This window comes from Schistocerca cancellata, chromosome 3 (genome assembly GCF_023864275.1).
Source record: "Schistocerca cancellata isolate TAMUIC-IGC-003103 chromosome 3, iqSchCanc2.1, whole genome shotgun sequence".
Taxonomy (NCBI): domain Eukaryota; kingdom Metazoa; phylum Arthropoda; class Insecta; order Orthoptera; family Acrididae; genus Schistocerca; species Schistocerca cancellata.
In genome coordinates, this window is record NC_064628.1 from 676,903,487 (window position 1) to 676,929,619 (window position 26,133).

Genomic DNA, 26,133 nt, shown 5'->3' on the forward strand with positions numbered 1-26,133 from the left:
GTATTGATGTTCCACGGCCCCCTGGTATTTTTCCATCTACTATTGCTTGGTGGGCCTGTTTCATATCGGTCATCGAACCTCATTTTCCGGTCATTGTTCACCGGCGGACTATTGCCGTTCCGGTCTCTACTTCTATTCCCATTTTGTACATAATCTTGTCTCCTATTGTTACCTCCGCCGTTTCCATTATTTGGTGGAGGCGTGTTATTTCGACCATTTCTGTAACCGTTTCCGTTACTTCTAGCCTGTCCAGAGGCTGCCTTAACATCCTCTTGAATCAGGTCAATTGAGTCCAGAACAGACAAGAAATGTTCCAGGTCATTCTCTGGTACGTGTATAAGTTTTTCCTTTACGTGTATCGGCAAGTGTGATTTCAAAAATCTGATCAAATCCCGGGATGAAATCTGCTCGTCCCAGTAACGGGTCTTATTAATGTATTTCTCAAAATATTTTTGCAAATTGCCTAATCGTGGAGAATACGGCTCTGGATTATATACCTCTTTCCGTAATCTCTCCTGAATACATGTTGACCAATATATGGCCAAGAATGCCTTTTCAAATTGCTCATATGTGTCGCAACTGTCAGCTGCTTCGGTTGCCCATAATGCAGCATCTCTTTGTATGTAAGACATAACGTACTGTATTTTCTGTGTATGACTCCAAACACTAGGCAAAAGTTTCTAAATCCCTTGATAAATACTACAGGGGGAACAGATTTCTTCTCCGTTGTAAAGATCTGAAACTGTCGGTTTTTAATCAGGCTTTCTTCAATCACTATTTTCAAGTGACATTTGTTTGTTTCGCTAACATTGGTTGACAGGTTCTGTCTTGCAGTCGCAATTTTTCACTGCTGTATTTATATGCCTATCATTGTTGGACCTGGCTGGCATCACACACGCCTGTGCGTCGCCGTGCAACAAGCTGTTTTCCAGCTCCGCAAGACGACGGTTGACATTCCGCTGCCACAGCGGAATGTCAGTGTGCACCGCCCTTCTTAGGTCCTGCACTTCCGCACTCGAGCCCAAGTCTTTGGCCTCAATCGCGGCGTGCACCTTCTCGTCTATTGTTTGATTAAGGTTGGTGGCTTTTGCCTCTAACCAGTTCCTAAATTCCTTTTCAATTTTGTTCGCCTGTTCGGACATTTTCTGCTCTATTGCTTGACTTGTGTCAATTTCTAATTTTTCCATCCTGTTAGCCAGTACATTGATTTCATCTACGATACTGGCGTTAGCCATCTGGATATTATCTACTCTTTCGCTCAGTTCTTGCACCGCTTTGGGTATGGTTTCATAGTTTTGTCTCAAACTAACAATCTCACTTTGCATAGCTTCCAAAGATTGCATTAACTGCAAGTCTCTCTCATGCTGGCGGCAATCACGCTCTGCTTGTTTAGCATCATGTTCTCTATCGCGTTCTGCTTGCATACGTGCAAATTCAGCTATCAATCTCTGGTCACGCTTTGCTTGTTCATGCCCAAATGTAGCTTGGAAATTGAGCATGCACTCGAACATACCTCTTAATGATTGCACTTCTGACACCTCACCACTCTCTGGTCCGTGTCTAGTGCGTGTGGGTGGCACAGTATTTCTACTTTCAACTGAATCACTGGTTGGCAGTGGCAACATTTCTTGCCCTTCTGCCCCCAGATTCTCACATTGTACTTCCTGAACTACGCCACTAACATTACTTTGTGCCCCACTTTCTAACTCGGTATCACTGCTTGCTAACTGTTGTTCATTATCCATGTTTATATTTTTCTGATTACACAATCTAACCAGTCAACAAAAGAAACAAAATCTGAACTAAATATACTAACACTCAGGTTTCACTGACATAATCACACAAAAAATGGTCATTTGTTGAAACACACTTATTATATACTACGATGACTAACTACTCAAATGTCCTGTTATTTAAAAAAAAAAACACACTAACAACAAGCACACCACTAATGATCCGAGAACACCGCACTGAGGCGGCTTTACTACCCACAGGACAACTACACTGTAGCTTTACCTTTTGGTGATCTATCTTGGGTGCAGCTGCCCCCTGGTATTGTGGTAGGTAATTAATTTTTTGATATAATGAGCTCTCTTTTTCAGCTTGCCTCTGGGTATATAGTGTTCTCATGCAAAAAATCATATACAGGTATTACCAAACAATATTGGTTAGGCAATACATACAATACATGAAAAAATTATTAATTGTTCTCCAACAAAGTTCGACAAAAATAATTCCCTAATTATCTCATGGGTATTTTGTGGCCACTGCTTATTCGGCCCCGCATTGTTGAGTGCCAGTTTGATGAATATAAAAAAATATTTATTATGTAAAAAATGAATGGATGAAAATGGGGAAGAAATGGCTTTAAATATTTTTGTTATTTACTCTTTCAGTACGAACTTTGTTGTAGAACCCTTATTTTTTATGTGTGATAGTAAAAATTCATTTAGACAGAATTAAGCACATTTAAAATTACGTTAACTTTAACGACCCTCTCATGCGGATAAATTCAAACTAACTGATTAATAACATTTATGACTTTGAAAATTATTTAAATTAAATTTTTTTACGTATTTCAGCCTTGGCACATACTTTCTAGATGCAGTGGGTTTTTAAATATCTACTGAATTCTTTCCCGGCGTTAGCTATGGAACACAAGACTGTCTCTGTTAGCATAAAATGGTTAAATAATGCCAAGCTGACCTGAACGTTTAATTATCATTGACAAAACACACTTCACTATACGTTTAAGTTATTTGCTTTAGAAACTGAAAGAACCAACAGATTAACTACTTCAATGTTAATTATCTGCCTATGAATGCACAAATGTAAAACCAGTAATAAATTCAGTCAGCCTCAGGATTGCTGTAAAAGAAAAATATTTCGTAATTCACTGTTAATTTTACCTGCTCCCGATTTACGGGTTTGGTTAATTTTATAGCGGAACAATTTTTTAAATGTGCCGCTGCTGCAAATCGTTCGGTCATGGCATAGCTCAGAAACACCAACGATAATCGCTAAAAATGCTAAAAATTCTTTAAAGAAATATTATAGATGACATGGGCAAGCTAATTTACATTAGTAATACACAATTTTGATAAATTGTAATGTATTTAGACCATAACAATAATTAAAATTACACACCTTTATAATTTCTCCTCTAATGGCGGCTAAATATAGATACAGACAGAAGTTTTAGGCCGCACCTCCAAATCGAAGCAAAGTTGGTCCATTGTAATATGAGACACAATTTAGGTCGAATGAATGACGATACAGCTACAGTAGTTTGGTTCGAGTCGAAAGCTTAGCAGTTAAGCTTTACCAGGTAGCCATTGCTTTGCATCAGGCGCTCCGTCCGTATTTATACGGATACCCTTCCTTTTTCACGTACTTCGTCTGGTTTGAATCGATTGCTTATTTTGCTTTGATCTGATAAGTGCCGTTTTCTATGTTATAGGTGTTTACGTCAGTCACTCGAAGCTGAAAATGCATTACTATACTGTGTCATGCATTGTTTGTCGCATTCTGATAGTGCGTGTTTACGGCCTGTCGCTGCTCGCGGCACGGCTTGCTTTTGTCAGCGCTACCGCCGCCTACAATTTAAAAAAGAGAGGAATCGTCTCATTAGCGAAACAATGGCAAGAGACTGCTATTTGTTGTTACTTACACTGCTGCTTTCTTTGATAATGATCAACAAGAACCAAATAACAGACTGCGTATGATAGAACATGTTCTGAACGAGAGTTTGGCGAAAATTTTTCTCCGTTTGAAAATCTTTGCGGCCGCTTCTTTAGTACATCAAATTCTGCACAGAAATTAGTCATCTTAGATTTAAAAATTTAGTCAGTTGCCGTGCTTCATTTCTGACTGTATCACTATTAGGCATAAGAGTAATACGATATAAACATGACACGATACGTATATTCTTCCGCGTTTGCTGTTGTCTCATTCTAGTTTCGTAGTTTATTTGGCAGACAGGTTAAATGAGATAGAAGCAAACACGAAAGAATACATGGCAAAATGTTTATATTCGTATTATTCTTATGGTGAAGAGAATACTGCATGTGATTCACATTTCATCAGGTTCCTATTAGCAACCATCTCTTCTCACAGATAGGAAAAAATTCAGAACGTAGAGTTGGCCATATTGACAAAAATCCCAGTATAACCAGTTGGATTTTCGTAGTACATTGAAATTCGAAGATGAACAATACGGAATTTGTATTTACTTCGTTGGATTATGTATGAAAAAGCAGTGGTCGAAACTCGGGCGGAGAAAAAAAGCTCGTCTTCCAATTTTTTTTTTTTTTTTTTTTTTTTTTTTAATTTTATTTACTGACGCAGAGGTTCTGACGCCAGTATTTGTCTTTGTGCCTACAAAGGATGCCTGTGTAGCGCTACATATATTCGACGGCAGAAATTAGTTGTGGCGGCACCTATCAACATTTTTCAGAACTTCCGCTTGATTTGCACTCGATTCTAAGCCGCAGGCGGTTTTTTGGATTACAAAAACCGGAAAAAAAGTGCGGCTTAGATTCGAGTAAATACGGTAGTCAAATTTTGGAAGAGAGGAATAGGAAACTACAGCAATGAAAACAACTATCTTGCTGTGGAAGAGTTCTATGTTCTACAGACGCAAACTGCAGTACTGGTAACTTGCCTCTGGATTGGGCACTGCTTGTGACAAATGAATGCTTTTTCTGGCTCCATTTGTGAGTGTAGCTTGATACGGTACAACCATCTCTTTATTGTCTTTTTAAAGAGTACAGGGAGGGAGCCAGATATGAGACACACTTTTGTAAACCCATTTTAAACACCTAGAAGTAAATGCAGTTATATTTTGTATCATGGTAATAATACGTTGCATTATTTAATTTTACCGTACATTTATCATATTCACAATAATAAACACTCTTTCAATGTAATTATTTAATTTTACCATACATTTATCATATTCACAATAATAAACACTCTTTCAAAGTAATTATTAAATCTTCACAAACTATACATTTCATAGAAATAAGGTAGAGACTTCCTAATATGAGGTGGTGGTAATAATTTTACTTACTACTATATAGTGAAATATTCATACAGTTTTTGCAGACTCGTTGATTTCTGTTGTTCTTCACTCATTTCACACTACTCACATTTATCTTAATGACATTGCTGGCAAACAAAATTGCCTTCTGTGACACCGCAATCTTCATGAGCCTAGTGATACAATTTCGTGCACTGTGCCCATTGTTCCCCGTGTTGTCGCCAAAAAATCGCCCTGTATAAAATAGACACTATGCGTCATCACCACTGCTGTCTGAATCACCGCTCTCATCAAGATGACATTGGATGCTGATTCACTAGGTGATTCTTCTGCTTTAGATCAGTGTTTCAATGATGTCCAGTCTTCTCGCTGAATAACCTTTTTTCTGCTTTATTCTTAGCTGCAGCTGTTGATTTCTTATTCTTATATTCTTATAATTGTTTCACACAAGATGATGATGTTATTAACTCAGGGGAGCACAAGTGTGATGTAGACCTATTTGAATGGCCGGATCACAGGTGGCTTTGTGATCTGTGAAGAAGTCTGATGTCTGTGGAGTGGAGTGCTTGACCAGCATCACAATCACTAATTTTATTTTTGGTTTTGGCATCTCCTTCTTGAGGAGGGTCAGCATGGTGATTAACTGAAAATTCATGCTGTCTAAAGATGCTTCTGTTGCACAGGATGAGACTTATTTTTGTGAAGGCATTCACATACGCTTTCATTGTAGACATAGTCCTCGAAAGATATCAGCTTCTATGATTTGTTAGATTGTTTTTTATAAGTACTGTGTACTGATTGATTTGAATTTGGAGAAACATTTATTAACTTATGAACAAAATACTGCCCTAACAGAAAGGTCCACAAAACATGTCAATTTCAATCATAGGACCAGTCAGAGTAATCCCCATTTATGGTAATTTAATAAAATTAAAATAAACACAGTTGTCAATATTTTACTATCAAATGGTAAAATACTGTTATCTTCATGGTATTATTGTATCAGTTATGTAAAACAAACTGCAAGAGAACGAGTTCCCCCAATATGACACTGGTATCTTAATATGCAACACTATCGCATATGGTAACAACGTTTGTTAGAAAATGAACCTAACTGTCAATAATTATAAGTAATTCCATCAGAAATAACAACAAAAAGGAGTACAGTAATGTCCACTCACTTTTAAGCAGAAATATTTACTTAGCACCAGCGTCACAAAAACCTCCAAACACTATACATTTTACAACAGCTTCTACATACTCTGTCTCAGCAATGGTGTCCTATAGTCTTAGACATGCTTGAGATGTTTAGGAAACTCTTTTTCAGAGTTTAGCACCTACCATGAGCACAGTCGAGGTGTCTCACATTAGGAAACTGTTGTACAATAAGCGCCTTTCCTGTACACCCAGTTTCTACTAAGAAGACAGTCTGTCATTTGGGTAGGGTTACTGTTTATGTTTTGGGCAGTAACACATGGTGTGCCAAGTGCTTACTAAATGTTTGGCCATCTTCTCAGCTTTTACATCTACATCTGCATCAGCATGATTATTCTGCAAATCACAATTGAGTGCCTGGCAGAAAATTCATCAAACCACCTTCTTCAAGCTATTTCGTATCATTCCTCTCTTGAACTGTGTGTGGGAAAAATGAACAAATCTTTTTGTGCAAGTTCTGATTTCTCTTATTTTATTATGTTAATCATTTCTCCCAGTGTAGGTGGGTACCAACAAAATATTTTCACACTCTGAGGAGAAATTTGGTAATTGACATTTCATGAGAAGATGGTGCCACAATAGAAAATGTCTTTCCATGATTACCACCCCAATTCGCATATCATAGCCATGGCACACTCTTCCTTATTTTGTGATAATATAAAACTAACTGCACTTCTTTGAATTTTTTCCATATCTTCTTTCAGTTCTGTCTGATGCGGATCCCACATTGCAGAGTAAAACTCCACAAGCGGGTGGACAAGTGTAGTGTAAGCTGTCTCTTCAGTAGATCTGTTGCACTTTCTAAGCATTCTGCCAGTAAAGCACAGTCTTTGGTTTGCTTTACCCACAACTTTATCTACATGATGATTCCAATTTCAGTTATTTGTAATTGTAATCCCTAAGTATTTAGTTGAATTTACAGCCTTCAGATTTGTGTGATTTGTTGTGTATCCAAAATTTAGCGGATCCTTTTTAGTACTTACATGGATGATGTCACACTTTTCATTATTTAAAGTCAATTTCCATTTTTTACACCATGTACATTTCTCGTATAAATCATTTTGCCATTGGTTTTGATCATCTGATGGCTTTACGAGACAGTAAATGACTGCATCATATGCAAACAATCAAAGAGGGCTGCTCAGACTGTCTCCTATATAATTTATTTAGATCAGGAACAGCAGAGGGCGTGTAACACTATTTTGGGAAATGGGCAGATATTACTTCTGTTTTACTTGATGACTTCCCGTCATTCTGTTATTGTGAATTGTGATCTTTCTACAGAAAAATTGTGAATCCAGTCGCACAATTGAGACAGTACTCTACAGGCAAGTAATTTGAACGCACACAGTATTTGGTGAGAATACATAGTGTGGTCATCAAAGTAATTTTCAATAAGCTTCCAGTATCAGTTTATGTATTAAGATATGTTTATAGGCTTTGAGTTATTTTAATTTACTATGACTATTCTGCAGAAACATGACTATCCATATACAAATTACTGAAGCTTTTAATTATAGGTGGTGTTTTGGCTTCCAATTATCCAAAGTTTTGATTTTAGGATTTAGTGACCCATTACTGTTTATCTAAAGGTTACAGTGTGCCATAAGGAGTGGTAAGGTACATGATAGGAACAATCATTCAAAGCAAAAATGTCTTGTAAACATGAGCTCTAAAATGCATATCTTAAAAGCTGCAAGATGTGATCAAAAAGTAATGGAAATTTTTGTTTTTGTTAAAGAATCTTTATTTATTCATCATCATCACCACCATCATCATCAAGATCAACTTTGTCCCTTTCAAAGTATACCCTTTTAGATGTACTACACTTGTGCCTGTACTTTTTCCAATCTCAGAAGAACTTCTGGAACTCACATTTGAATACGGTGTTCATTTCCTTCATCAGGTCTGTTTTTATCTCATAAGTGGTGGCAAAACTATGTCCTTTCATAGTTCTCTTCAGCCTTGGAAATAGAAAGAAGTCGCAGGGGTCCATGTCCGGCAAATATGGTGGCTGCAACATAAAGGTTTTGCTTTTTCCAAAAAAGTCACCAATAAGAACTGAGGTGTGAGTGTGAACATTATTGTGAAGCAATTCCCGTGAGTGGTTTTGCACAATTCTGATATTTTCTTCAGATTGCTTCACACAAATGACGTTTGGCTTCCAGGCAGTTTTCCTTATTGACTGTACAACCATAAGGCAGGAACTCGTGATCAACTATCCATGCCCAAAACATTTGAAAAAATTGTTTGGCATAATCCAAAGGATATTCCGATATAATCAGTAATCTCTTTGATGGTGATTCGGTGTTCCCCAGAACAGTTTACTTAATCCACACTGTCGTAAGCAATTGATGTACTACGATGTCCACGGCTGTCATCATCTCCATCTTCTTGACCCTCTTTTAAAAGTTTACACCACTTGTAAACTCACATCTTATTCATAGTAGATTTACCAGATGCCACAGTCAACATTTCGAATGTGGTGCTGCACTTTATTCCATTTTTCAAGCAAAATTACATGCAAATTCTTTGATCTATCTTTTTCGAAAGTAAAAATTCACTGAGCACTCAAAAAATATCTATAACCTTTTTGGCTATCAGCAGTAAACTAAATACTTTAAAAAAAATGAAAATTCAAACATTAATCAGGAATGTGTACCAACAAGATAATTTCCTTTTTTTGAAAATCGGGTTTACAATGACCACAAGATTAAAAAAGTACTGTTACTTTTTTATCACACTTCGTATGCGCAATTCACCTTTGATGCTGTGGAACAAATCTCATCTACTGCAAGCTCTTCGCTCTCCACTGTGTTTTGAGAGGTGGTAGTATGGTGTATAGAAGAGTATGTGGTAGGGAAGAGGCAGCAAGAGAGGAAGAGATTTCACATCCTGAAGGGGAGCACATACACTGGCATTAAGAAGGAAGCACTGGATCGTGTGAAGTGGAGATGCAAAGAACCTGCTAATATAGCAGAAAACTGATGATGATGATGATGATGATGAGTATGGACCGAAACAAGAAGAAAATGTCCAGTAAACAGGGCTTTATAGTGTGTACCTTAAGGTATCCAAAGATGTGGAGGAGAAAGGGGTTACAACCTTGATCAACTATATAGTGATGATGATATGGGCTTACATTTTAAAATGTTACCCTTCAAAACATTACTTTCACAAAAATACAGGTGTGCCCCAGGTGCTTAAAAGAATAAAGAGCAGTTGACTTTAATAGCATGTGATAAATCTGTTATACCAACAGCACTGGAAAAAAATTGATCCTGAAAATACCCAGTCTACTACAAAAATATTCAAAGCACATGGAGTACATAGAGCTCCTTCATGATTTGTTTCACAAAGAGTTTGTCCTAAGAGTTGAAAAATATCTCATGAAAGCTCTTTCTTTTTTGGACAGTGCCTTTACTCACCTAGTGGAAACTCAGTTGAAAAATGGAAAATATTTGTGAAGTTTGCTACCACTCGGTGTTAAAAGCCTAATCCAGTATGTGAGACAATAAAATATGTGATTTTATCATAGACTGTTCCTTCAAAAAGTGCCTCTGAATCACAATGATGATGCATCTGTGCAAGAACATATACCTCCAATATCAAGAATGCTATTGACTGCTTGGAGTACAGTTTGAGAAAATTCCATAAAATTATCATGGAATAACTTGTGCAGAATAATGATGATCATTCTGAGGATCTGGCAGCAGGTGGAAAACCCATTTTCAAATTTAGCAAACTATATTCCCAAACTTAAAAGATGCTGCTCACAAAGATGCCAATGCCTGGACTCAGGTACAGGAGTCCTACTTAATGATGAGCTGGTAGAGACGGCTAAGAAAACTGTTGATGGCAAAACCCTGGAAGACAAGGAGTCTTGATCATGATGAAAGTCTGCAGAGGAACTTATTTCTTCAACAAAAGGTTTTGAAGCACTTGAAACTGCTTTGTAATTAGGAGAGCAGTATCTTCAGCCTTCATTTGTGTACAAAAACTATGAAATGAAATGGTTTTGCACATTCTGCCACCCCCTCCCCTCCCACTCCCCTGCCCACCCACAAATAATAGAGCACCAAGTTTTTAACTCAAAATAATTTTGTAATTTAAATCATCAAGGTCTTTAATCTACCATAATTATGTTTTTTAACACTTTGAAGACAGCTACTTAGAAGAATATTGGGCTTAAAAACCAGCCATTTGTGCCGTTATTTAAAGTGTTACTGGCATGTATGTAATTGATATTTATTAAAAAGTAGTACATAGTAAAAAAAGAATACACTTCAACAGTTATTTTTCATGTTTACTTTAGTTCTTTGATAGGTTACAAATTTTAAAATGATGATGACAGAAAGTATAATTACCCTTCTGGGAAAAAAATAAAAATCGCAAGGTGAGTTACTATGAAATTTCTTCCTCTTGAGCTTCCAAAATTTCTTTCTCACCCAATGAATGTGATATATTTGTAAGAAAATTACAGCTGACTGCAAAACCTAACAAGTTCACACACGAAATTACGTTAGTGCAATTACATATTGGCTCAACCATTTGTGACAGCAGCTGTTCAAGTTCACTGATGTTTCTTTTAAAATAATTCTAGAATATGCCAACAGAAGGCAGCACCTGTCAAGGGCAGGTAGCAAGATGCCCGTACATTATTCTCATACGTTATGAGTTCAGTTTTTCAAGCAATAGGTGGCTTGCGTCCAGAAAATAGCGACCTGAGTGGGTGTGGTCTTTCAGACACAGCATTGTGCCCAAGTTATGTTCAAGTGTGGCCACCAAAGTGTTACTCTTGCTTATAATGTTGTATGTCTGTGTGTATGCATCAGTAGTTCATTATATAATTTAACAACTTATCTTTAGAACTATTTTTACTTGTTTGCAGCAGCTATTTATAGTGCTGCCTGAATCATTTGACTTTCTTTTGTAGATATTGAGATTTTTTAAACAGTTATTTGGAAATAAAAAAAATGTAATCTGTTGAATTCTAGGATGCACATCCAAAAGGTGAGATATTCCTTGGGCATATGTTAGATGGCTATAGTGTGAGAGTAGGTGTTCCACCAGGTGCGAAGGACCTGAAATTTTCGTTCACCTTACGAACACCAGAACGAGCATATCATCTGTCTGCAGAAACTGAGGATGACAGAGATGAATGGATACAAGTTATAACGAAGGTCTTGGAAAGGCACATGACTCCTCAAGATAGCTCAGGTATTATGCAATAATAGTTTAATTTAAATTTAATTGGCAAAATAAATTGTTCAATGCTGAAGTATTACAGCATGCACAGTCTTCAGTGTGTTTTTTTTAAAGTAAAATCCAAAATGCTTAATACTTTGTGTGATGCCTGCCTGCTTTATTTCATTGTTGATTGTCCTTGGTGTCGACGTACTGTGTTGCTATACTGGCTGAAAAATGGGGGGGATGATGGTAAGTTCAACATTGACTAGTTTGAATGATGTAGCCAACAGGTGCACATTTGCATTTCACAGTTCTTTACTTTCACTGTTCCCAACCCCCAATAATACACAATTATTTGGCCAGCACACTATTGTTTAACTTCCGATAAGCCTCATTAATAGTTTGCAGGCAAACATCAACATACTGCTACAATAGCTTACTGTTGAACATCTACGAGCAGTGAAAGCCTAAACACACATTACTCAGTTCTTCAAGAATAAAAAGGTATGTATGGAACAGACACTGTCATTGTTTTAATACACAGCCCAATTGTGTTACACTTATTTCACAGTTAAGTGGATGCCTTGTTGTTGTTCTAACCATTACAGGTTTCTCCTCTGAAATTCGGCCATAGACTAACAGTCTTGGGACCAAAAATTGGGACCTTATATATTCTCACAATAATAGGAACTGAAACTACACATTGTTTGATGTTAAAGTTACAGAAATTACAATTAAAACTTAACTCATTAAATTAACTGAATACATAAAAAAAATTTCATCTTATTAACAGTTTCTTCTACTACAAGAGTTAGACCGAATTATTTGTTTAAATGATTAAATTAACAGATATCGTTATGCAATGAACACTTTTGACAAAACTGTTAATTACTTTGGAATTAATTAAGAGCTAGTGTTATTATCATGTTTTCAAATTGAGCTAAATAGATCCTTTAAGAATACTATTGGTGCTTCTTCCACATGTTTATAATTATTACAGAATTTATATTTGTTTATGAGTCAACAATAGAATTTAAGTTACGAAACAATTACTGATTTCACCTTGTTACAAAAGATACTAACTACGAATAGTCAAAATAAATTAGAAAATCAATTACATACAAAATTAGACCCGGTGTTATACTCTTTAAAACTGATGGCCATCTTTCTCTTTTATGAAAATGCAGATTATACTCACATATGTTAATGGTAATTAGTTAAAAAAGAAAAAATGAATTTTACGGAGGTAAATGGCAAAACAAGAGAGGAAGTAAAAAATATCCCAGCTTGCTTCGCCACATTGGAGAATATTGATAGCATTTGAGAATATTGATAGCATTTAAATTTCATGGACTGACATATTTCACCCTACATGTGAATGACATATTGCAAGAAGAATGAGTTAGAGTTATTTATTTAAGTAGCGCCTACATTTGGGACATACAGTGTGCTGCTGTCTGCACTCACATTTTGATTGATATTTGAGTATAGAATGATGATAATTTTGATTTATTTGCGGAAGCTGTGGACAACTGTTATTAGTAGCTCAAAATTCATGGCTGCTTTGTCATAATTATTTTCTTTAATAGTATATCATTGTTCATCAACAAGTCTGATTTGTAGAAGAGAGTATGATGCAGACAGACTGACAGGGTTAAGATATACGGGTATGAAGTGTAGTTTATAAGACCATCGTCTGAAGAATATAGTAAGGCACGGTGGGGCACTAGTTACTTCTGCTGTGAAGTAGTACTATTTCAGTACTCTGTTCCTGTCTGACTCAGTTATTTTGTTTCTATTCATTAATAGTTAAGTAGTTTTCTCCCATGAATAATTTGTCTCAGTTGTCTGTCCATTCTTAGGTCTCCTGTCAGTATATTTTAGCTATCTTTGTGTTTACTATTTCCTGTACCAATGTACTGTCTTTTTCCCATATTTTTTGATTCATTTTTCATTTAATAGTCTTTATCGTCATCTGTGTAGCCCTCTATATTTCATTGTTCTGTCGTCTATCTCTCCCCCTCCTGCAAACTATATTTCTTTCAGGATTTTTCTTGTCGTTGTCCACTGTTTTGCTGGACTGCTATCATTATTTAGCCATTTATTGATTGGGATTTCTATTACGTATCATATTTTGCATTTTCAGAACTTAACTCTTGCTCTTCGAAAACTATTTGTCATTTGGCATCTCCCTATGGGTGTAGTAGTGAAAGTGAATATCTAAAAATGCATTCCCACAAGCCACTTACACACTTACAAACATAGCAATCTTCTACCTTAACCTACCTTGTTCTCAATTTGTATGGGTGTTATCCAGAACTGAAAGATAAAAGGCACAGGAAATATTCCTGGAAAACTACTATTTTCATATTAACTGGTATGTGTTAGAACATATTACATATATATTTTTTCAATGTAATCACCCCAGCTATTCTTAGATTTTGTGAGCTTGGATGTGAGCTTTTCCTTTCAGCGCTTATCATACTGAAAAAGAGAAAATGCCAGTGCTGCCTTCGCTAATAATACATCATACTTACAAAATCTTGCAGTCTTTTTGGGAAGTGGATTTTACATTACAACATTATACATTGAGCAAACAGTAATAGAAACCAAGGCAACATTTGAGAAAGAAATGAAAATTCTTTTCTTTCATTTTTATTACACTCAGATCTTTTCTTTTTTGCTGTTTAATACACATATTTGATCAGGCTCTTATCATGCAGACAAACTTCCATACATATAAGGGGCAGTCAAATGAAAACAAGACAAATGGAAGAAAATTAAGTAAATGGTTTATTATTTAAAAAAATAATCACAATATCTGTTAATACATTTATCCCACTGTGAGACAAGATGGTCGATGCCTTCATGGAAAATTTTTGCTATTGCCTATGGAACAGTGATTGAACTCAGGCATGCACCTCTTCGTCCGAAGCAAATCAGTTGCCACAAATATCTTTCTTTAGGGCTCCAAAAATAGATCACTTGGGGAGAGAGCAGGACCATATGGGGGATGTGGGCCCAACTCACATGTTGCCGAGGTAGTTTGAGTACAGCTCTTTCAGAAGCATTTTTCATGTGCTATTGCTAACCTACATTTTATATCTCTCTACTTCACCTATCCTCAGTTATTTTGCTACTCAGATACCAAAATTTGCCTACTACTTTTAGTATCTGATTCCCCTCAGCATCGGCTGATTTAATTCGACTACATTCCATTATATTTAATTTACATTTGTTGTTATTAATCTTATAACATCTTTTCAAGCCAGAATCCATTCTTTTCAACTGCATTTTTGCTGTATGTGACAGAATTATAGTGTCAACATCAAACCTCAAAGGCTATACTACTTCTCCCTGAATTTTAATTCCTTTTTCAAATTTCCCCTTGGTTTCTGTTACTGCTTGCTCAATGTACAACATTGTAATACAATATTCCTAAAAGAATTGCAAGATCTTGTAACTATGATACAAACAGAAACATGTCTCTGTTTGTTTGAATTTCAGCATTTAATTTAATGATGATCATCATAGGGTAACAAGAACTGGTTCTTCAGCTTAATTTGTTTGAGACATCCACTTAAAAGAATTTACATTTTTATTTTGATGTATTTCCAATACAATTCACCCTTCAGTGCTTTAACATTATTTGATCCGATAAGTAAAGTAATAGTAACATAATACACCCATTTAAAGATTTGTTTATATATTATTTGTATTTTGGTGATATTTATATAGTTCAAGAGAGTGATCAGAAGCACACATAATTAATAATGAAAATAATAGCTTACGGAGTTATGTGTGATGAAGTGCATAAAGTGATTCAAGGTGTCTGGAGATAACTGTGTGTCAATAGAAATAATAAAGGTAAAGTTGTCCTCCTCCTAGTGCTTAACTTGCTTAAATAGACATGTTCGTATTGGAAGTGGTATGGCATAGCCCTTGTCCAACCTTTGCACTGAATTACCCAGACTGTTGAGAGAAGGAACTGCTGTTTCATGTTAACTCCCAGTGCAACCATTTTTCACATGTACCAGTCACTGCTAGAGTTGTAAGAAGTGATAAGTGATTGAAAATAACTAGAACCAACTGAGGATTGAACCCGGACTTCCAGATTTGTAGCCAGACACTTACTCATCAAGCCACACAGAAATAAAAGCTGTAGTGAATGTAAACAAAATTAAACTTAAAAAATTATTCACAGAATGTTTTTGAAGGAAGACAATCCCTCAAAACTGGCACAATGGTGTATTTATTCTTCTTCACAAAAAAGAGACAGACTATATATAAGAAAACTATACACCTTTGGACCTAAAATTACTGCCAACCATTGAGAGAGAAAGAGAGAGAGAGAGAGAGAGAGAGATCCTTCCTGGTGTTAAAAATGGATACAGCACAGTGGATATAAACGAAGTTTTGGAATGGAGCAATTTGTGCGAATTACCACTCAACGCGGGTTGTGTAAATTTCAGAAAAGTTTTTAACACATCAAAAAGAAATGGTACAAATTAACAATTACCCTGTAGAGCCAGTTTATCAGTTTCGATAATAGAATACTTCACGACAACTACAGGAAGGGGAGCAGAAGAAATAAAGAAGATTAAAAATAGCTTGCGTTGATGTCTATAAATGAAACATAATTTTGAAAACTAATTTTCTAATATGCCTGGTATGGAAAGCTTAGTCTGTATAGAAAAATCGTTCAAAAGCTAGAGACAGACATTTTGGGAATTACAAGTATTGACAGGAAAACAAATAAATGGATTGGAGATCAGAATTACAAGTATTGACAGGAAAACAAATAAATGGATTGGAGATCAGAAATAACTCAGCAAAATAAATAAATTATGACTGTTATCAAGTTATAATGCTGAATGACAGAATATTCAATTAGGCAATTGATGGTAGATGCACCAAGGTAGTTCTTTACTGTATACCAAGATACAAGAAAAGACCAAATGGTAGGTGTATAGGAGACATTTATTCAGCAGTGGATCTCAAATGAGAGATGGTGGACATCATCATCTGTTTAATACATGGACAAACATTAGCTGTACAATTTTCTGCATGCTCAACATGTTTAAACTGAATTCTATGTATCATACTCAGTGCATTATATAATATTTGATGTTACAAAAATAACAGTATTTTTTGGAACCTTCAGAGATACAAGCATCATTCATGGTGTTGTCATCTGCATAGTCATCAGGTGTTGCTCTCCCTGCGGTGATACAAAATGACTCAATGCAATAAAGGTCATCTGATGCTATGCTTTTCTATGTGAACTAGTGTTCATAACGAGTGATCATGCAAGCCATAGGACATAGCAGGCAGCAGTAGCCTTGTGTGAGATGTGTTGCCATCAGCCTTGTCTCAGACAACCTCCAAATATATAACATATTTACGCAAGACTGGAAAGAGATATGGGTGTGCTTCTAGTGTTAAAAACAATTGTGATATATTAGCTGCATTTGGTATGCAGCATTGTATGACCTAAAATGCACTAGACGTAAACTGGCCAGTGACTACATTTTTTATTGCATTCTTTTCAAAATTTATGCTGTGGTTTACTTAATTTTGAAGTATCACGGTAACTGTGAGCAGTACTGAAAAAAAAAAAAAAGTTCACTATCAAGCTTTGCTATCAAACTATAAGATACAAAAAAACTATTTTTATTTTTATTTTTTCAAAAATAGTTTTCTTAAAATCAAATATTGGAGATCATACTAAAGATTTCCCGAGAAACTAACTACAGAGATGGATTTGCTTCCCTTACGTAAAACTACTTTTTTTATCACTTTAAGTTTCCCCTGCCATGCACTGTGTACAATACAGTTGCATGGAGCAACCCACAGTCTGTGGTTTGCTGATACAATAGAGAATCGTATTGATGTTGTACCGCTGTCATCCCAACGTGAACCAGTTAAGTCACTTCAATTACATTTCTACATGCTCCACCAATGTAAGTTGCTTTTGTGTTGTATTGCGAGTTACATCGCATATTGCCACAGTGGTAATTACACTTAACACTTGCTGAAGATCCTTTCCAGCATGTGAGGCTAAATGCTTTTTCAGCTCATTGATCCATACATGGAGAGGAAGGTCCCCCTGAGACCCAGCACAACATTATTTAAATACGCTATTCTTTACTATTGTTTGTCAGACTTTAAGAGCATAATGGACCATGTTTTGGTAGTTTCTGATGTCTGCTCCTCACGAGTCCAACATTGTGCCCCATTGTGAATGTAAGTAAGAAACAAGGAAATGTTGTGAGGAAAGAGAGAAATACTACCATAGGCTGTATAACTCAAGTGTCATGCCATATTTGCATGCTATGAGAAATATCAAAAGTCAAGAGAGTTATGTTTCTTTGTAAGTAATAAAAAAAAGTGGCATTACTTGTTTTGGAAATGAATTTTCTTGTCTTACTGACTACTGAATGACTTCAGTGCAGCAGCCCATCCTTCTTTACTGTTCTGTTGAAACTGTTGTGCAATTAGAGAAAAACATGAAATATTGAAGAAGTGTGTCTTCAGAATTGTATCTGCAATTCCCTATGTAACTGATTTTTTGTAAAAGAGTACTTATACATAAAATAAGAATATGAATGTTCTGGTGGAAGAACTGACAAAATTGTAAGAATGCTAATACACACATCAAAAAAAGTTTTGCATCACTCCGGTTCCCAGAACTCCTGAAGATAGATGTTGACTGTGGATATTGTATCACAGACACAGTCCCTTTGACTGTTCAAAGATGTCACTAAACCCACCCAAAGATGTAAATAACCATGCATGAGCAGCGTCTATTAGATGGAGGGGTTCCGACAGCCGATCAGTTCCAATTATTCCACTAGGAAGGAGGTACATGACCCATGTTGCCTGTAGTTCAACCATTCCTAGACGGTCAGTACCGCAGTTCAATCACGTCCGCATTGTTACTTTGTGCCAGGAAGTGCTCTCAACAAGGTAAATGACGAGGCATCTCGGAGTGAACCAAAGCGATGTTGTTCGGACATGGAGGAGATACAGAGAGACAGGAACTATCGATGACATGCCTCGCTCAGGCCGCCCAAGGGCTACTACTGCAGTGGATGACTGCTACCTACAGATTATGGCTCTGAGGAACCCTGACACAACGTCACCATCTTGAGTAATGCTTTTCGTGCAGTCACAGGATGTCATGTTACGACTCAAACTGTGCACAATAGGCTGCATGATGCACAACTTCACTCCCAACGTCCATGGCAAAGTCCATCTTTGTAATCATGACACCATGCAGCACAGTACATATGGGCCCAACAACATGCTGAGTGGACCGCTCAGGGTTGGCATCACATTCTCTTTACTGATGAGTGTCGCATACGCCTTCAACCAGACAATTGTTGGAGACATGTTTGGAGGCAACCCAGTTAGGCTGAACACCTTAGACATACTGTCCAGTGAGTGCAGTAAGGTGGAGGTTCCCTGCTGTCCTGGGGTGGCGTTATGTGGGCGATGTGGTCATGGAAGGCACCGTAATGGCTGTATGATACATGAATGCCATCCTCCGACTGATAGTGCAATCATATCGGCAGCATATTCGCGAGGCATTCATCTTCAAGGATGACAATTCGTGCCCCCATCGTGCACATATCATGAATGACTTCCTTCAGGATAATGAAATCGTTTGTCTAGAGTGGCCAGCATGTTCTCCAGACATGAACCCTGTCAAACATGCCTGGAATGGATTGAAAAGGGCTGTTTAATGATAATTGACCTACCAACCACTCTGAGGGATGTACGCCGAATCACCATTGAAGAATGGGACGATCTGGACCAACAGTGCCTTGATGAACTTGTGGATCATATGCCACGATGAATACAATGCATGAGGACGTGCTGCTGGGTATTAGAGGTACCGGTGTGTACAGCAATATGGACCACCGCCTCTGAAGGTCTCACAGTGTGGTGGTACAACATGCAACATGTGGTTTTCATGTACAATAAAAAGGCTGGAAATTTATGTTGATCTCTGTTCCAATTTTCTGTACAAGTTATGAAACTCTTGGAACCAAGGTGATGCAAAACTTTTTTTGATGTGTGCAGATAGATACTGGTAAACACTGCAAATCATTGCAAACTTACTCAGGACCCGTGTTTCAATCAAATTACCAGTACCAATCAATTACCAGTACCATGGGTTTCAGTATATTAAGAGCATGTTCCTGCTGCAGAATTTTGAAGTTAATTATCATAATTCCATTACAGGTCACATCACATGTAAAAGTAATAAATGATCAAATATCTGTATGTAGAATATAATTAAAAACAGGCTGTATTGCAATTTCTAGTGGCATCACGTCTCATCCGTAAACGGGCATCTGGAGCTGGAGTACACATTTTTTCAAGCAGGTGAGACATCCATTGTCACTTAATTATTAATTATTTACTTATTTATTTTAGAATTAGTTTCTTAAATTGCTTATTTCTGACTTGACCGTAAGTGGATTAGTGTTTGAGTACTGCAGATGCCCACTTGGTGTGAAGTAAAAATAGTGAATAGGGTTGTTAAGACTGTTATATTCATTCTGATCAACATTTCAAGCAAACCTATTTTTCATCTTTCATCAACCATTACATAATACTCTGTCATACTAACCCAAACATGAAATCCAAGATTAACCTGTTCTCGCAGAATGTCAGAAATAAAATAAATTATCAAGACAACATACACAAGCCTTAGGTTATGGTACTCACAATAAAGTAGTAACAGCAAAAACTTATGTATCATACAATTTCTGAGATAAACTTGTATACCTTGATGGTCAGTAGCTTCTTTTTTTTTTGGGGGGGGGGGGGTCCTCAGAAGTCTTGTGAGTTCAGTTGTGAGTCACTTTTTATTTAATCATGTCAGAAACACGCACTATAGCTTACAAGTTATACAAAATGTTCCAAAACATGGTACTATAAGTATTACAATTAAAATTAAATGTGGCTTGACCAGTATGCAGCAACTTCGCATGCTTCCTTGGTGGCATCAATGACATTCTGTGACGTGCGTGACATTGGATATACGCTTCAGACAAGAAGATGACTCATTTTCTGGTCTTCAACACATTCACATGCTGTGGAGTCACAAGCAAATCCCCACTTTTTCAAGTTTCTTCCTTCTTCCAACTCCAGAACGCAGCCTGTTGAGGTCTTCCATATTGACCATCTTTCTTTGTGACCTGATGGGAGGCTTTTGGTCAGGATTATCCACCCTGCAATGTGGCTGGATCTGGAACACCATGAGTTGACTCTGAAGTTCAAAGGTGGTTCAGTGAGGCTTTCAGTTGAATGGAGAAAGCTTTTCCTTGATTTGAGCCTTGGTACTGGTGTCTGATACCCATGTAATGCATGGGTCTTCAGATTCAATTCCTTAGACTTCATCTGGTGAAAGTGTTAGTTAAAATTTAAAAATCTTTTTTAAAAATTTTAACTACCGCTTTCACCAGATGATGGTATATTGGATGTGAATGGTGGGGAGTGGCTACAGGGCAATGTTCAACGTTACTATGTTATAAATAGCTTATATTGCCTGAGGATACATCAATAAGTGGTGCAAAACTGGTTGCAGATTTAATAAAAATCATTCATACAGCCAGTGCGGATTTAAAAAAAAAGAAAGAAAAAAAGATAAGGGAGGGAGGGAGGGGGGGGGGGAAGAGAGAGAGAGAGAGAGAGAGAGAGAGAGAGAGACCGTTGAGTGGTGTAGAGCACAGAACTCAGTATGATTTGGTCAAGGAAGGAATACATTCCCTGGCAGTACCCCCCGCCACATTCCCTATGTACAAGTTACTATTTACAAGTGCTCATATTAGATTGTACTACTCTTGTCTTCAAAGTACAAGTCATACTGTGATGAAGGCTAGTGAATCTTTCTAAGTACTGCCTGTTCCAAATAATACAAGTTCAGCCCTTGACCCTGAGCGACACAGAGGTAGTGTCCCAGAAAACTATCGATCTGCTTTCCTCTCCAGTCAGTAGTTGGCCTATTTATAAGGAGCCGTTGCACACTGCACCACCCTTCTGGAGTGTTCCATGATGATTGTGTCGATTGCGATTGTCATGTGGTTGTCGCATGACATCTGCTGTACTTTTCCATCGTATACTTGTCCGCGCTGGTGCCTGTCCATTCAAGAGTCAAATTGCTTATCTTGCTGCCAGCCTTGTGATGCTCAAAGTTCACTTCTTGTTACCTGACCAAACATTGGATTAGCGGCATCTAAGTCGTCGTCACAAATATTTCACTTCTTCTCACCAAGAAACGATTTCCCAACTTTGTTACTAACTTAAGCTGAATACTTTGCTATTGAATATTTTATACTTCATGACACCTCCCTTTCCCATGGGAAAAATTTGTAAGCTCGTACCTCCGAGGTCACAAAATTTTCACCTTGTACTGTGTGCCAGTGGACCTTTTATTTGCAACATTATGTTCCATGTTGCAAAGTTTACAGGTTCTTTATTTCGCAACAACTTCTTTGAGAACATCCAGTTTATAAACAGGATTACATATTGGTTGTAGTATAAGGTACATTCAACAAAACTCTGCTATTAGAGTTCACTGACATCATTCGTTTTGTTGCTTGGTGTGAGTACACCCCTGTTATTTCACCTTAGGTTGGCTTATAGGTCACACTTTTCATTTCACCACATCAGTATTCAAAGCATTACATATTTACATGTGGACTGACACTAATATAAGTCACCTAAAGACCTCGATACATTGCATTTATAGCTAAGGAGTTGGTGGTAATTTATCTCTTGTTAGACTGTAGTGCTAGCGACTCCAACACAGGCATATTTGCCTCCATCTTTGTGGTGAGTTGTGGCATCTGATTACATTCCTTTCCCAACAGTCAGAGAGAGGAGTGTGCTGTACGGACCTCAATTCGTACTCTCCTACATCTTCCTCCTCTCCAAGTTGTTCAGACTGGTGTTAGGGAGTGTACCTCACACTGTCCTTAGGGTTACTTAACGTCACACAGACTCTGACACAACAGTCCCTCCCCCCCACCCCCCCCCCCCACCCCCCCACTTCACAAAGCTGTTTTCCACACCTTCTACAACACTTAAATAAACGCACAAACTACATGTTATAACTACTAGACAGATCAGTGCCAAACCATTGTATCATCACATGGAAAACTCTCTCCTTGAACAACCCCTGAAGGTCTCCCATTGTTGGTATTCTATTTCATCTTGTAAGGCATCTATTTTATGACATGCTTCTTTTATATCATCTAAATGCCTAACTACGTGTTCTAATCATAAGAGTATGGGAATTTGAGTCAAGTTTTGTTTTTCCTCCTCTATTATACAACACACTATATATACAGGGCGAGTCAGGAGGAAAGATACATGCTTTGATTAATGATACTACTGGTGGTTCTGAACAAATAACTTCGAATAAACATATGCCCTTTTCTTAACCGTCTCTGGGTAAACCAATGAAAAAGCAGCTAGGAATGGGAAAGGTGCAGGTGATTGTAAATTAAGATACTGTTATGTTGGGGTTTGTTTGATTGTGTAAGTTTCCTCACAGAAGATGTTCAAACAGTCCACCTTCAATTTCAGTGCATGTTGCTTCTGTTGTAGACAGGTGTTGTGTCATCGATCAGAGCTCAGTTTTGCATTCCTTTATCTGGGCACAAGCATGTAAAATACGACCAAGAAGTTCCACTCTTGTGACCACTCTGCACTCGTAGACATCGTTCTTCAGCCCACCCCCACAAACAGTACTCCAATGGGGTAAGATGGGTGACCTTGGTGGCCAAGCAATGACCCCACGGTGACCAATCCAATGACCAGGATACGTTGTGTAGGAGCTCGATCATGCTAAAGTACATACGAGCTCATGTTGCCAAAGGGATATCATCCACATATTCTGGTAACACATTTTGAAGAAACTCAAAATACCATGTCCCAGCAAGATGGTTATCTAAAACAACTGGACTGATGAGTTGGTCATGACTGAGAAACATCATTGAAAATTCATTTCCACAGTAGCGTGCACGTTTTCATTTGCCCATACATGAGAGTTGCGTCTGTTGTTGATTGCGTTGCGGGTAAATGTTGACTCATTAATGAACAGAATACGTGGAATCAATCGATCATTGGCAATGATCCATTGACAGAATTGTTGCCTTGTGGCACCATCTCCATCATGCCAATGAAACTGTGCCAATGAAAGGGATACAGACCATGCTCGTGTAATTACTTGTGTTTGTGGGACACCAAGTTGGGCAGCAATTTTTCTGGAGCTAGTAGTAGGGTTGCGTTCCACTGCTTGAAGAATGTTCTCAACTGCATTAAGAGTTTGTTGTATGGAACATTCAGAGACAACATTTACACTGGGAAGCATACCATTCTCACGCGGTCCATGAAACACCCTACTATCTGGCACTCTAAAATTCGACAATCATTGTTGATATTCTCACACAGCAGCTCTGGAATTCCCATTGGACAAACAGCATGTCAGCATACTCTGCATGTATGAAGATCTGTGGCATTTTCACTACACAAAACTATATTCACTGTTCACGTAACAACACTGTACTACTGTGCACTATGACAAGCACTGTTGGACTGAGACTTGAGGTAATCAACTGCACCATGTGCAAGTGAACTGCGTAGTGACACGGTTAGTAAGGATGACACTACATGTTTCCCATTCCTAGTTGTTTTCATTGGTTTACCTGGAAATGGTATTAAGGGCATATGTTTATTTAGGAGTTTTTTGTTTCGAATCACCACTAGTATCATCCCCTAAAAGTATTTACCTTTCCTCCTGACTCATCCTATATGTGGTTAACTTAGGAACTATGTCTATCTTAGTGATATATGTACGAATGACATGGTCGGCCTGCAGGTAATCTGTGCACCATATCCCTTATATTTACTGACAAAACTTGCCAGTGCTCTGCACACTAAGGTCACTGGGCGGTGAATCACTGCACAATATTGTTAAGCCTTCATCTTTTGGGGTTACGTACAACCATTCGTTGTACATTAGGAATTTCTCTTACTGGTTGTAACATATGAGTTTCACATCACTTGTGATTATAAGTGGACGTTAGGACGAAATTTTGTTTGCAGATCTGGTTTTTCAAAGTGACCTTCTACAGCATAGCTGGTCACTGGACAGTTGCGCATACTGTCGTTACGCATAGTCTATAATTAAGAATTCCTTTTCTTGTCCTACACAAGAAAACGATTTCTTTGTCTGATACTCTGTTGGTAGTGGCCATACCTTAGTGCATAGACATTAGTGTCAACTAGTGGTTAAATGTATTACCAGCTAAAAATATGTCTAAATTTATTGAGTGTGGTTCTAACAGGTATGGTTCTAAGAGACCTTTCAGCGAGTTCACCATGGTAGAAACTAACAAGTCATATTTTTGTTCCAATTCATTAAACATGGCCATGATTTACACTAACTGTTCCATGATAATTATTAGAATCAGGGCCTGTTGTATCTTCTTGCTGGTACTGTTTTCGCAATCTTCCATGTGCTTGCTTAACTTTCTGATCCCATCAGCAATAATGTGAGCATTCTTGGTTATTGTATTCAGCATTTGATTTATCACTGTTGGTGATGCCCTTACTATCGCCACTTGCTCTTTGGATAACTGCAATGGCTCCCTCTGTTGCTCCTCTAATACACCTACTTTAGCTTTAAAGAACACCACATCATCTTCATCTAATGTACCAAATAGTACCTTGCTTGTCTCAACAATAAAGTTCAGTATTCCTTGCTTAGACCTTGTTGCCTCGTGCCTGCCTAACTGCTACCGAGCGAGGTGGCGCAGTGGTTAGCACACTGGACTCGCATTCGGGAGGACGACGGTTCAATCCCGTCTTCGGCCATCCTGATTTAGGTTTTCCGTGATTTCCCTAAATCGCTTCAGGCAAATGCCGGGATGGTTCCTTTGAAAGGGCACGGCCGATTTCCTTCCCCAACCTTCCCTCACCCGAGCTTGCGCTCCGTCTCTAATGACCTCGTTGTCGACGGGACGTTAAACACTAATCTCCTCCTCCCCCTCCTCCTGCCTAACTGCTCAATTAACCCTTTTGCCCCCGTAATTTTACCCACATGCCATGTTAACATTTTCTGAACATTCTCACACCTTCCAGCATTCACACTTGCCTGAAGCAAGTTACTCACCCAATGAGCTACTGATCTATTGATTAATACTTGCATTTGCTCAGATTTTTCATGCTATTTTTGTAGTTTAAAATAACTCACAATTCTCCAAGTTGTACTTTGCAAACCAACTGTACCATGCTCGTTGTAATGTATCCCTGGTCTCAACTTAAAACTGTTGCACTCATATGTCCAGCGGCAGTGTGTCTCATTCCATGAGGCCGCACAGCAATATACTCCTCATAATAGTTGTCACATACAATGCCTTCACTCCTGGCATCTGTAATGGAAAAGGCATTCTCAACCTCCCAATTCCATTCGCGCAAATCGCGTTTGCTGAACACTAATTCACCCTGACATACATTACACTTCATCTAGCTAACCCAACCATGAGTATCTTCTGGATACTTTTGTAACTGTCCCAAGGACTAAAAAAAAAAAAAAAAAACTTTTTCAAGTGATTTGCATGCACTTTCACACATTTATTTCCTTTGTCTAATTATTACTTTTTGTC

At 37.7% G+C, this 26,133-nt stretch overlaps 1 protein-coding gene across 1 annotated transcript in view; it reads left to right on the forward strand.

Annotated features, from left to right (window-relative positions):
* Nucleotides 1-26,133, forward strand: part of LOC126175655 (arf-GAP with dual PH domain-containing protein 1-like) — a 138,507-nt gene that overhangs the window by 89,352 nt on the left and 23,022 nt on the right. The window contains exons 6-7 of the mRNA XM_049922556.1: nt 11,254-11,476; nt 19,780-19,840. Coding sequence (XP_049778513.1) covers nt 11,254-11,476; nt 19,780-19,840 — 284 coding nt within the window. The remainder of the gene's footprint in view (nt 1-11,253; nt 11,477-19,779; nt 19,841-26,133) is intronic.